The sequence below is a fragment of the Malania oleifera genome, chromosome 4 (genome assembly GCF_029873635.1).
Source record: "Malania oleifera isolate guangnan ecotype guangnan chromosome 4, ASM2987363v1, whole genome shotgun sequence".
NCBI classification, from domain to species: Eukaryota; Viridiplantae; Streptophyta; class Magnoliopsida; order Santalales; family Ximeniaceae; genus Malania; species Malania oleifera.
Genome location: NC_080420.1, coordinates 79866943 through 79880936, shown reverse-complemented (window position 1 = coordinate 79880936; position 13994 = coordinate 79866943). Strand labels below are relative to the sequence as shown.

At 36.1% G+C, this 13994-nt stretch overlaps 1 protein-coding gene across 2 annotated transcripts in view; it reads left to right on the top strand.

The window, feature by feature from the left end:
* LOC131152729 (uncharacterized) overlaps nucleotides 1-13994 on the top strand; it is a 136212-nt gene that overhangs the window by 82027 nt on the left and 40191 nt on the right. For both annotated transcript variants that reach the window (XM_058104568.1, XM_058104569.1), the window contains exon 7: nucleotides 6580-6851. In XM_058104568.1, coding sequence (XP_057960551.1) covers nucleotides 6580-6851 — 272 coding nt within the window. The remainder of the gene's footprint in view (nucleotides 1-6579; nucleotides 6852-13994) is intronic.

Sequence of the window (13994 nt, the reverse complement as noted above, 5' to 3'; positions counted from 1 at the left end):
ATCCCCCAAAGATCAATTCTTTCATTTCGCTGCCTGTAATTAATTGAATCAATACTAATAATTTGTTTCAAATTAGGAGATCTTTGAAGGCCTTGTCTCCAGATTTTGGTGTGCTTTGTTATTTGAATTCTGGATCAGCATCTCATTGTTGTTACACTGAGAGTTTGCTTGGAGCATCTGGAATAAATTATTCAGCGTGTTGTGAGAAGCTTGGGTTTGTCCAGCATCGGTGGAAATTATGTTGGCTATTTTTTTTGAGGGTTTTGGAAGAAGGAAGGGTAGTGCTGCTCTTTGGAAATGCGTTATATTTGCATTGTTGTGAGAATTATGGGTGAAATGTAATTAACAGATTTTTTTGGGGAAAAAATTGAATCGGCAGCTACTTTGGGAGAAGATTCAATACTTGGTCTCTTCATGGTATGTTGACTTTGAATGCTTTAAGGGAGCTAGCTTTTCAGAAGTTCAGCGAGAATGGAGGAATTTTTTTGCTTTGATATTCCATAGTATTGATTTGTTTCTTTAGTTCCTCGTTTCTGGATTTTTCCAGAATTTTGTTGGGGGATGTCTTATTCTCCTCTTTGTAAACTCTTCTTTTATTAATGAAATCTCCTCCTTTGCTATCTTTAAAAAAAATTAAAAGCAGACTGAGAAACTTTGAGCAATTAAAGGTGGCTTGTATCACAGTCCATCAGGGATGTATGTAGCTTTCATGGGTTGACCTCCTTTTATTTTCATACAAAATTTTTAGCCCTCTTATGTCCCCAAGTACAGATTGCCTGAAGAGAGAGACTTTTAAGTGGTCAAAACTCAAAACGAGCACCCAGGCTCTTTATGAAGATCAAAAGAATTGATGACTGAAGTTCATCACAATAGAATGTGATGCATTGCATGTGTGAAATTAGACCCATTCTCAGCCATGAGGGGAAGCGAGTGGCATTTTTCAGCGAAAAATTATTTTATTTGAAGTGCCATTATTATTATTATTATTATGATTATTATTTTGATGATGAAAGGTATATTAAGAAGGAGAATGTACAATTAGAGCGAGGATACTAATTCCTCAAAAAGGGGAAAAAAAAAAGGGTGAAAAAAGCAACGGAAAAAATAAAAAATAGAATGAAAAGCTGAAATTAGCCAAGAAAGCCTCTCTTTAATCCCTTCCATCATAGTTTGCCGAACACTTCAAATTCGTTAATTTCTTCTGACCTTTCTTCGCTTTAGATTTACCTTTATCAAGCCTAACTTCGTTTCCTCCGTGAGAAGTCAACGTGAGGCCCAATCTTTCCAGCAAATTCTGAGTTTGAATGTCTTTATCAGTAGATACATGAACTGGAGTGGGCAGAATTCCATCTTTTACCTTTGGTTCTGCACATAAGTTAGATCCCCAAGACAATCAGAAGTGTCAGAAAAAAATACTTGCTGCTCCCCAATTTAATCCAAAAGTGAACCCTCGTCACATTCAAAATCATTACTACCATACTATCATCACCCGATACATCACCCATCTTTTACTATCCTTACTTATATTAACCTATCAACTGTTGGCTCCTCCACTATACTTAAATCACCTTTGGAATCTCTTCTAAGATTTTTTTTGTTTTTAATTTTTTTTTTGTTTTGTCAACAGAAAAATCATGATTATCTTCAAAATACTTCCTCCTTTTAAAACCCAATTGCACACTCTTATGATGAGTGTAAACCTTTCGATTCTTCAAATTATCCGAAGTGTTCCCTCTCCATCTGAATTCCCTTCTGAACCAGCGTTAAATCCTGATTTTCAATTCTACAAGAATCAACATTCTTAGAAGAAGATCCCCCAAACTCAACTCTGGAATCCCGCTTACTATCATTCTTCTCTAGAAAGGGACATGCATTATTCTCTAAAAAACTAATGGAGTTTCTAGCCATTCATCAATCTGGATCCTCATTTTTTTTTTTTTCAAAGCACTGGCTTCTCTCCTCTTGATCATTGTAGATCTTATTTGAAGACGATCAACGTGCGAAACCACCTACATTTGATTGATCCAACTACGATTTACCTTGCTGAATATTCCCTTTTCTAAATTGGCTTAAAATAGAAAATTTGGAAGGCCATTATTACTGTCAAACCTTTGACCCATCTCTATATTAATAGTCAAAAACCCAAGCCTAGCCAACCCAACCTTCACCATTTCTTCATCTATGCAAGAAACCCTAGTAGCTTCTAATCTAGCCTTCTTTGTCGGAACCTTCTCCTTCAACAACGTCGGTTGATTGTGCAAAGTTGTCGACAAGGTCTCCTCTTGCATCTTCTCCCCCCCCCCCCCCCCCAATAACGAACACATACCACCTCCGGCACATCCTTAGGGGTCAATCGAATTCCATCCTTGAGAATTGAATGAACTCCATAATTAGGAATTGGACAAGCATCAAACTTAGGAATCGATTGAACTCCATTAGCTTCAGATTTTCCTAATATTATCTGACTCTAGGATCATTTTTCATTACTTTTTTCCCTATCGACTCCATCATTGCCTGAAAGCCAAGAACTCACCGAAGTGTTGAACTTTTCCCTAAAATGAGACCACCCAACGCCTTTGGATCCTTCAAGGATAACGATAGAATATCTTTTACCTCTCCAACTGTGCCCTAATTCCATGAATTTTCCTGCCCTCATTGAATTAGTTATATTGAATACTTGCTTAATAAAAAGAGAAGAACACTTAAAAACTTGCAAGAATGGGCAAAATAAATGCCAAATAGATTTCCTTTTAACTAGGAAGGGGGATTGTCTATCTTGTAAGGATTGTAAAATTATTCTAGGTGAAAGCCTGGCTACACAACATAGAGTCCTAATACTAGATACATACTAAAAAATGGAAGGGAAAGAGTAAAGCAAACCAACACAAGAGGCCTAGATGGTGGAGCTTGAAGGGAGAAAATATAGTAAAATTCAAAGATAAAATGATCAAAGAGTGTGATTGGACAATAGGAAGTAAGGTAGATGTGAATACTATTTGGAATAAGATGACTAATTCTATCATAAAGATAGCAAAATAGATTTTAGGTGTGTCCAAAGGAAGATACTCAGGTGGTAAAGAAAGTTGGTGGCGGGATCAATAAGTCCAAAAATCCGCTAAGACAAAAATAAATTGGTATAAAATACGGCATAATTGTTGAAATATAGAAAACCTTGAAAAGTATATAGAGGCAAGAAAAAATGCAAAAAAAAACCATTAGTGAAGCTAAAAATAGAGCTTATGATACTTTATATAATAGATTAGATACAAAAGGAGAAAGAGACATTTATAAACTTGCTAGAATTAGAGAAAAAAATATGCAAAGATTTAAGTAATATAAAATGTATTAAGGACGAGAATGATAATGTGTTAAATAGAGAAGAAGACATAAAAGAGAGGTGGCGAAGATATTTTGATAAGTTGTTTAATGAAAACCAAAATGAAAGATTGAACTTGGAAGTGACAAATGAGAAAAAGTCTAGAAATAAGAGATTATTCGCAAAATTAGAGTCATTGAAGTTAAGATGGCTTTGAAAAAGATGAAAAGTGGGAAATCAATAGAATCAATTGACATTCCAATTGAAGTTTGGAGATATTTAAGGGATAAAGGAACTATATGGTTAACTAATCTATCCAACATTATTATAAGAACCAAGAAAATGCTAGAGGAATGGAGGAAAAACACGTTAATACCTTTATACAAAAGAGAAGGCGATATTCAAAATTGTAATAACTATTGCAGAATTAAGATTATGAGTCATACAATGAAAAGATAAATTTAGGAATAAGCATATACACAGTAATCTAGGCATAGCACCAGTTGAAGATAAGATATGGGATGGGCAACTTGGATGGTTTGGGCATTTGAAACGCATGCTTGGTAGCGCACTTGTAAGGAGGAGTGAGTTAGTTATGGTTTCTAGCTTAAAAAGTGGCAGGGGTTCACCTAAAATAACTCAGAATAAGGTAGTGAGGAAGGATTTAAATACTCCTAATCTAGTAGATGAAAATGCTCCGATAGGGTGAGTTGGCGGAAAAGGATTCATGTAGCTGACCCCACCTAGTGGGACTTAAGGCTTCTTCTTCTTGTTATTTTCTTGCTCTTGTCCCATGAATCACAATCCAATAATCGACGAAACCCACCCGAAAGCTACAAAACCCCTACTTAAACTCCCAGCAAGAGAAGAGAACCCCTGTGAGAACCATTTCGCTGCTGCCGAAGAAAGTTGAACCCGTCAGTTGTGTTGTTGAGTCTTCTCTAGAATGAACAAAGCGTCAACCTTCCGTACTTTATCCAATCTCAGATTGAAGGATTTCCCTTTGATCTGGACTGAACGAATCCCCATCATCAATACCTAACAACACCTAGGTCTCAATCGAGAGAGTGAGAAGAGTGAGGGTCCTCACTTTAGGGAGAGAGCCATCCTTCTTACCATCCCTGTATGTGATTCTGTGCAGGGGTGTCTGCTAGTTCAGATGTGTGTGGTGGGGCAAGGCATCGTGGTGGTACTTGCAGCAGGCGGCACAGCAAGACAGTGGAGGATCCGTGATGGCTGTGATGCCTGAGAAGCCTCAGGTGGCAGTGAAGAGTTTGAGGGTGCTAGCGATGATGACCGCTGCACATGGTAGTATGCGCAGGAGCCTGCCCTTTTGTGAAGTGCCATTATTCAATCTATGAATTAAATTTCTATGCATTTGCGAGAGCTATTCAGTACTGTAAGCATTATTTAGGATAGGGGAAGCTTGTGTGTATACAAAATCACCAAATATCGCGGTACTGGAAATCTTGGAGGAGGTGATCCTTAATAAAATGGATACCAATGATTTTTCTGAGAAGCAAATATCTAACAAGGCCTTGTTGCTTGATGTTTGTGTCCTTTGTTTTAGGTGTGCCGAAAACTGATCTAGTTTGTTTTTACATTATCCCTTCTCTTGCATTATTTAGAATATTTTTTTTTTGTTGAAAGTTGGGTGTACCCTGCCTCTATAGAGTTTTTGTACTATTACATTTAGAGGTTTTGGTAAGAGGAAAGAGAGGCAATTTTTGTGGCACTCTCTGTTTTTGCAGAATTTTCATTGAAATTTCTGCATATCATTTGAATTCTATCAAAACCTAAAAGTGAAATTTATTAAAAACTTGATCATAGAACAAAATTTCCTTGAAACTGAAATTTAAGATTCAAAATCCTCCAAATTGAAAATTGTATTAATAAATCTACATTTTTTTTTTTTTCAAAATAATGATTATTACAAGAAAGATGTGAACGATAACTTTAAAACTTTTGAAATTTTGTGCAAAATTAAAGTTAGTTATTAAGGCTTGACATGTTGTTGGCCCACAATCAAACAGCTTAAGATTTTATGTAAAGTGGTTGTCCAACATGGTATAAGAACCATGGTTGCCAGAGGACCTGGGTTTTGGTCTTGTTGCCGGTGTTTGTTGTTTGTTTGTTAAAAAGTTATCTTAGTCCTATAATGGGTGTTGTTTATAATGTTTTTATCTCTCCATGTGCAATCAGACTGCATGTGTGGGGGAGTGTTGAGGCTTGATATACATTGTTGGCCCACAACCTAACAACCTAATCTTTGCAAAGTGGTCGTCTAACAGTTAGATGTTAACTAGAACATTTTATTTGAACTTTAATGTCTAAAATAGTTATGCTTTTCACAATAATTAATATTTAACTGATGTATAATTTTCATTATATCAGTTGAGTATTTTCAATATGGCTATTTATTACAGCTTTTGGTACAGCTATTTCACCCTATACACAGTATTCTAAATCTTTCATTATTATGTGTACTAACAGTGTTCTTTTTTTTTTTTTTTTTTTTAAGGATAAATAAACTCACAATTTTCATCATTTTTCGAAATTGAAATATCCATAGAAATTTTTGCCTTTTTTGAAGCTTTGGAATTTTATTCAAGATTGAAATTTAAATCCTTGGTCTGTATATAAGTGAAACACTTACTATCAAGATTATTCTTATTATTATTATATATTTTTTTTAATACCAAAAGAAAATTCATTAAGAGGGAAAGAATTTTTGTTATTATTATTGTTTAATTTTTGGGAATGCATATGCCGTGAGAAGATGAATGAGAGTGACTAGTTAATTGGCTAGATTTATTGCACATGATGCATGTAATTTATCTAGGTTCTTCTTTTCAAGCAGAATATGGTGTCACACTGTCACCTTTAAATATGTGAGCCTCCATGTGGATGCTTTCATGTTAAAATGCAGAAAATTCAAGCTTAAATTTGTGCTTCAATATGTAAAAAGTATTTTGTGGAGGGGAGAAATGGTTGTCTTTAGGGTGTACGAAATGGGTGCTCATAAAAAAATACCTACAACTACAAGGAGATTCAAATTTATATATTTTCTTCATTTTAATCTTGTTAATGCTGTCTGTCACTTTGATAAAGCTGTATCATGATAGTAAAACGATATTTTTTTTTTGTAAATAGAATAGTTTTTTACTGCTGCTTGTTTCTAACTCTCTGTATTAAGTTTATTTATTTTTATAAGTAGCGAAGGCACTGCACAAGAATGTACAAAACTTGTATATTTATTTCAGGTCTCAATATCAACATGGGAAGAAGGAAATCTACAGCCTTGCCAGGATTATTCAGTTTGTGTTGACTCATCAGCTGCTATTTCGAGGAATCCTTTTTCAGAAAAGAAGTGGAGAAAGTTCCAAATATCAAGGTTTTTTGGTAGCTCAAATGCAGCGATCAAATCACATGTAATAGATGTGAACTTGTACCAAGGAGGAGTTAAGGTTGTTGACCGATGGTTTATTGTGCTGAGCCTGGGGTCTGGGCAAACAAGAAATATGGCTCTTGACAGGTATGAAAAGCATATTTATGCATTTTTACGCTATTATGTAACTGCACATTGAAAGGTAGTTAAGTTTGTATATTTGAAGGGAGTAATACCCATCATTAATATCTGCAAAATTATTCCTTTTTGGAAGGGAATAAGGATAACTAAAGTGGTCACAATCATTAATGGTTATTTTGGCCATTTAGCATTATTTGTATGTGCTAGAGTTATATTAGTAAGTGTGAGTTGGGAAGGGTATATAATCATTGGCTTGTACTTGACTTGTATTACAAATAGAGGGGCAGGCGTGTTGTTGAAAGGAGGTCTTCCATTTTACCCAGTTATTCAACATGGTACCCAAGCAAGATCTGACTTAAACCCTAAGTTCATACAAAAACCAAAGCCTAAACCTCACACCAAAATAAAACCTAGACCAGACCCTAAACCTTAAGCCTGCTTCTGTAGAAGATAATCTGCACAACCAAATACCAGAAGCAAATTCCAGAGCTGCTGGAAAACACTGTGGTTGCCGGAAAAATCCTGGACCCTGCTGTCCTTTCAGAATCTCAAAGAAACATTTTGTATTTTGAAAAAATAACCACATAACCACCCTTGGAACCTGCTGATATGCTGCCTTATGAAACTTCACAACCAGTGAGTGTCCCATGCACAACCACACTGTGTCTGGCAGCTCCGACTCCACTCACCAGCGCTGAGTGTTTTGAGCAAGATTTCTGCTCCCATAATTTTTTTTTTCCAGAATGTTCTAAATACCTCCATACATTAGTATCCAGTTGGTCATCATGTATTTTGTTCAGAAATTCAACTTTTTCGATTGTTCAATCAGAGCACTTTGTTAATGGTTTTTCAGTACCATTATGGCTGTGTGTGTTTGGTGCTGTGGAAGTATTATGCTGGTTTAGTTGTGTTATACGTGGTGGATCACCCTGTCATGGTTGTTCTGATTATTCTTGTTGTTTGTTACTGTTAGGGCTGTGTGGTGGTTTCTCGGGGCTGTGTCTAAGCTCCTTGGTGCCATGGCAGCCTTATGCTGGTTTATTTGTGACTTGATCGTGGTGGGTCACCTTGTCATGGTTGTTCCAGCTATTGATCTTGTTATCATTGGTTTAAGTTTGTGAGTGTTGGGATGGAGTCCCTAAATTCCAAAAGCATGTTTTCCTCATTAGTCACTTCTTTGAGTGAGCCACACACCATAACTATTTGAGAGGAGTGCTTAAGGTTTCAGCAGTATCAAGTATCTCAACAAGCATCTTATTGCGTTGCATCTTTTGCTCAAAAAGGTAATCCTATAGTTTGTATGTCATTTGTTATCTCTCCAACTAGCCATTGGGTTATCAACTCTGCTACCATTGACTATATGATAGGTGTTACCAACTTCTTTCTTGCCCTATAGTGTCTTAAAAATATATCTCAAGTTCTTGCTAATGGGTCTACTACTATAGTTAAAGGGATAGGAACGGTAAATCATACTCCCTCCATTTCTATTTTTAGTCTTTCTTATGTTTTGTACCTTTCTAAATCTCTTTTCAATCTCATTTTAGTAAGCTTACAAAGTCACTAAATTGTTTCGTAACCTTCTTTCCTAATTGTGTGGTTATTCAAGGTTTGAAGACAAGGAAGAAAATTGGTATAGGATGACTTAGTTGTATTTAATAAAAGCTAGTTTTGAGCTGTTTAAGTAAAGACTCAGTTTGATATCCCAGCCAGGATATTGTGTAGTGGTAATGCTAAGGAGTACTTCAGTACCCAATTCACTACTTATATGATTAATTCTGGCATGATCCATCACCATCAGTCATCTTGTGCCCACTCTCCACAATAAAATGGATTTGCACAACAAAAAAACAGACATATTCTCGAAGTCACTTGTACCCTATTGTATCAAATGAATGCCCCCAAGGTTTTCAGAATTTCTAGAGTGATGTCGTGCTCACTACTTGTTCTCACATCAACAGAATGTCATGCTCTGTCCTTGGTGGTAAGGTCCCATAATCAATTATTTTCCCTAAGACTTCTTTGTTGACTCCTTTGTTCTCTCGCTCTCCTCGTATATTTGGCTGTGTATCCTTTGTCCGTTAGTTAAACCCAAGAATGGATGAATTGGATGCTTGTGCTATTAAATGTATTTTTTTGGGCTATTACTATACTCAAAAGGGATTTCGATGTTATAGCCCTACTTTACATCAACTTTTTGTCTTTGTTGATGTCACCTTTTTTGTGTTTACGCCATGCTACTCTGATTCCTTGAGCTCTGTTGACCTTGATGAGGCCCTTCCTTTGCCTTGCCTTCTAGATCCTAGCCTATTATCTATGCTTAATCCTCCTACATCTTCATCCAGTTTGAGTCCTTGTCGCTTCGATTATCCTAATTGCGAGTACACACACAACAACTCAAGGGAGGAGAGCCTCCTCCACCTTTAGTTCCCTCGTCAAAAGACCCTATTACCCATGATGTTGATCCTCCTATAGCTGTTCAGAAAGGTAAATGCACTTGAACCCAACATTCAATCTCTAATGTAGTTTGTTATGCTTTCTTGTCACCCATTACTATTTTGTTAGTACTTTTCCTTTTGCTGCTTTTCTAAAATCTATTTCTGAATCCCTATCCCATTTTGGGTGGATGATTGCAATGGTTGAAGAGATGTGTGTAGTACATGATAGTGATACTTGGGATTTGGTCTCTTTTCGTCCTAATAAGTCTATAGTTGGCTGTTGCTGGGTGTACAATGTGAAAGTCAATCCTAACAGTTCTATGGCTCATTTGAAGGCCCACTTTGTTGCTAAGGGATATACTTAGGTGTATGATTTGGATTATTCATACACATTCTCTCCGGTCGCTAGGCTTGCCTCAGTACGTTCGTTCATATCCTTAGCCACTACTTTTCATCAACCTCTACATTAGTTAAATGTGAAGAATGAATTCCTACATGGTGATCTGTAGGAGGTCTATTTGGAGCAACCTCTTGGGTTTGTTTCTCAGGGGGAATACTTGGGTTTGTTTCTCAGGGGGAATCAGACTCAATGTGTCGGACAGGAAATCGTTTATGGTTCAAAACATTCTCCTTGTTTTAGAATATTGTTTGGTCAATTTAGTGTTGCAGTACTTGGGTTTGGTCTTTGATAGTGTGTAGTAGATCAATCTGTATTTTATTGTCAAACTCCATCCTATAAGATTTTGCTTGTGTATGTGGATGATATTGTGATTATTGATGATGATGATCAAGGCATTAGGGCTTAAAGATTTTCCTTACTAAGTTTTAGACTAAAGACTTGGGACTATTGAAGTACTTCTTGGGTATATAAATATCGAGATTTTGTATGAGAACCTTCTTGTCACAAAGTAATTATGTTCTTGATCTTTTAAATGAGATTGGGTTGTTGACTTCCAAACTTGTTGATACAATCATGTATCCTAACAGTAAGTGCCAGATATGGGTGGTTTGTTGTATAACCTAGTATTGTATCGAAGACTTGTTGGAAGATTGAATTAGCTCACAGTCACTCGAGTAGATGTATCTCTTGCAGCAAGTGTTACTCAATTTCTTGATTCTCTGAGAACAAGTCATTAAAGTAACTCGCATCTTGAGATATCTCAAAGGTGCACTTGGGAGAGGTCTCTTATATTAAGATTGGGGTCACACTCATATTTAGGAATATACAAATGCAGATTGCGCCAAGTCTCCTTCTAACAAAAGATACCCAATTGGATACTATATCTATGTTGTTGGTAATTTGTTTTTTTCGAAGAGTAAGAAGCAGACTATGGTGTCCAAGTCAAGTGCTGGTCAAGAGTAAAGGCCATGGCTCACACTACATGGATGTATGATAATTGAGTTTCTATTTGTATTGCCCAAAACCCGGTTTTCCATGAGCTGACAAAGCACATTGAAGCTGCTTGCCACTTTGTTTGGGAGAAACTTCTGCAGAAGCTCACTACAACCACTCATGTGAAGTCTGATTTGCATCTTGCAGCTTGCTAATTTAATGACTAAAGCCTTGAAGGTGCTTTTATTAAATTCCTTGTAACACGCTAGGGGCATATGATACATATGCTGCAGCTTGAGAGGGGTGTGTTAATGATTATTTTGGTCATTTATTAGTATTATGTGCTGTAGTTATGTTAGTAAGTGTGAGTTAGTTAGGGTATTATGTTCATTGTTATGTACTTGGCTTATATTATAAATAGAGGGAGAGACTCATCACTGAACGGTCGTCTTGCATTTTATCCAATTATTCCGCAACAATAATATTGCTAGAATGCTATATGCAAGTGATATGATTCTTTCAGTTTTTGCACCTTCAGCACATCTTTTGCAATTTTAGGCATCATTAGCATCAACACCACACGTGCACGCATGCAGGCATGCATGTGTGCAAATATGCACATAAAATGGTTCTAGAAACAATATCACTTTGAAGATGCTAATACGGAATTTTTGCTTTTGAAACTTGTGAGCTTGAGGGCTTGAATTAGTCACAGTAATTCTTTGAGTGGATTCACCAGTGAGTCTAGTGAAGTTTAGTAGGTTCCAAATAGCTTAATATCTTGGTCCATTTTGTTAGTGAAAAGTTGTGAGGATTGGAAGTGGTTTATTCAGCAAATCTCCGCCCTTGTCAAGGCACAAGAAATGAATTTATACTTCTCCAAAGGTTGTTCTCAGTAACAATAGAGCAGGTGGTGGCTTGAATGGAAGAATCTCCAATTCTTGTGAAAATTTGGTTATTCCCTGCTCTGAAGGATGATTATTAGTGAAGTTCTTTCAGTTCATATATCCAAGATTCAAACAATAGTTTCTTCTCTCCTCCTGGGTGCTAATCCATATGGTGCTAATCCATTTCTCATGATGCAGATGTTTCTATCTCTTCACATGTGCACTATTTTGGTAATTTGGTTGTTGTTTCAACCATTTACTAAGGTAAAGTCCTAGTTTCATGTGTTGCATTCCCCCAGGAACTAATTTTCCTTCAGTTATGCACTCTTTAGTTTGGTTTATTTTATCATGGATCTTCAGGTCTTTACAATTCCCTCTGTATAAGTTATTGTTGTAATTAGGTACTACAGGATTATTTCCCAATCGTATCTGGTAATCTACCACTTGAAGCCAATGATGTTTGATCACCTTTTAGGGAGTGAGCGGTAATAGCCCCCATTTTATGTGCAACCCATGGTATTAAATTTCCACCAAACTATCAAAATTTTCATCTTTCTTGAATTCAAATGTGAAACTTAAAGGCAAAGCGAAATTTATCTCTTAATTTATTATTTATTTATTTATTTGAAACCAAAGATTATTGCCAGGGCTTTTGAAATTATATGAGAAATTTTAAATTTAGATATTAGTAACAACAATTTATTTAACCATTTATATAAAAGCCATCTTTATTTGTGTATTGAATAATATTTAACTGATTTATAAATTTCATTTATATTAACCGAATATGTTTGATACAAGTTTTATATTACAGCTACTGCACCTCATACACAACACAGCTGTCCTTGATGTATTTAATTTATAATATGTTAGATCTAGAACTTGCTTTATTATGTCTATTAGCCATTTCTGAAGTTTGAGAGAATTCCATGATTTAGATTAATTTCCTTTATTTTTAAAATTGAAATTCAAAATTTCATCAAAATGTCCGTGCTTTTGAAGCTTCAAAATTTTAGTTGAAATCAAAATTAATGACATTGGTGCAACCCCATAGCTGTGGAGAGTGAGAAATAAACAACATATAAGACAAAAGGTCAACATCACAACAGAATGAATAAGGTCAATCAGTTTGAACCAAAGACATCATCAGAAGCAGAGCTATGATACTGGAAGTAAAACAATAATGAATATTAAGGTAATAGTTCCTATCACATATTCAATTTAAGGTATTATGATCATTTTCTTTTGATTTGAGAATCTCAAAGCTCTTCGAAAAATACAGAAATTGATTACATGTTTTCCCTAGTGTAAAGAATCTGTTGCTTCCAGTCTGCTGAGGTGTACGAGTGAGTTCTGCACTGCCTCTTCCACAACTTCCTATTTTTATTTTTAAAAATTAGATTTTAGAGAAACCAGAAAGTTGCAGAGTAGATGATAAGAAAGAAGGAAAAAAAGGCAGCTCAGTGCACGAGGCTCTTAGCTAACAATATTGGGTTAGACACACGCACCCTTAACCCTGCATCCTGAGAAGCTATTCTGTGATCCCAAACTTTGATATATTGGCCAGATTGGCGCTGCTCTACTGATGCATTATGGCTCATCCTCCTTTTCTTTCGACAAAGAAGAATATATTTAGAAAAAGGAAGTAAATGATTGAAGAATTAGAAATCTTTTAGAAGGAACGAATGAACAAAATAGAAAACAAATAAATTAATAAGAACAGTACACCAGTAAAGATGAACCTCCTGCAAAGACAAACCCTTGACATAGCCGGCAGCAACGGCCCATAATGAAGCCAAATGCTGAATTTTATCCCAAAGACCAAGAAGTCTTCTTTCCCTTGAAAATTCGGGTGTTCCTTTCCAACCAAACAAACACTGCACAGAAGACAACCCACATTTCCATAAGTTTGATCTGTCTTTACTTCTTCCAAAGGCCTCCTACTCTGTAACAGATTGTTATTTTTAACCCTATTAAGAACAATACCAAATAGAAGCCTTAATTTAGAGGGAACTTTTGCCTTCAAAATACTATGATAAAGAGAAAAATGCAAATTCTCCGGATTAAAAACTTAAAGAAAGATTTATGAGAAAAGTCCGCCAAGGACTCCAACCTCCACTTCATCACATCCTCCCTATTGGAAGGATTTTCTAACAGCAACCCTCCAATAACTCAATAAAGGTGCAAGCTCAACCACCTTCCTATCATTCAGAGCTCTATGGAAATGGAAGTTCCAAGAAAAGTTTTGCCCATTAGAAATAAGTTCAAATGCACTTTTTCTAAGAGAGTGAATACCAAAGGGGACGGCAAGAAAGGGCTGATAACCCGAAGCAGCTTTGACTGTTAGGGAATGAGGTATGAGAAGTACCACACGCAGGTACGCTAGCACTATGACAGACACATGTCATCAAATGCATGCATGGAACACAAGCTATATTTGGCGTCTCTCCTTTCAAAGGAAAGTCAGTCAAGCTGCCTTTGGTCGCCTCTTCAG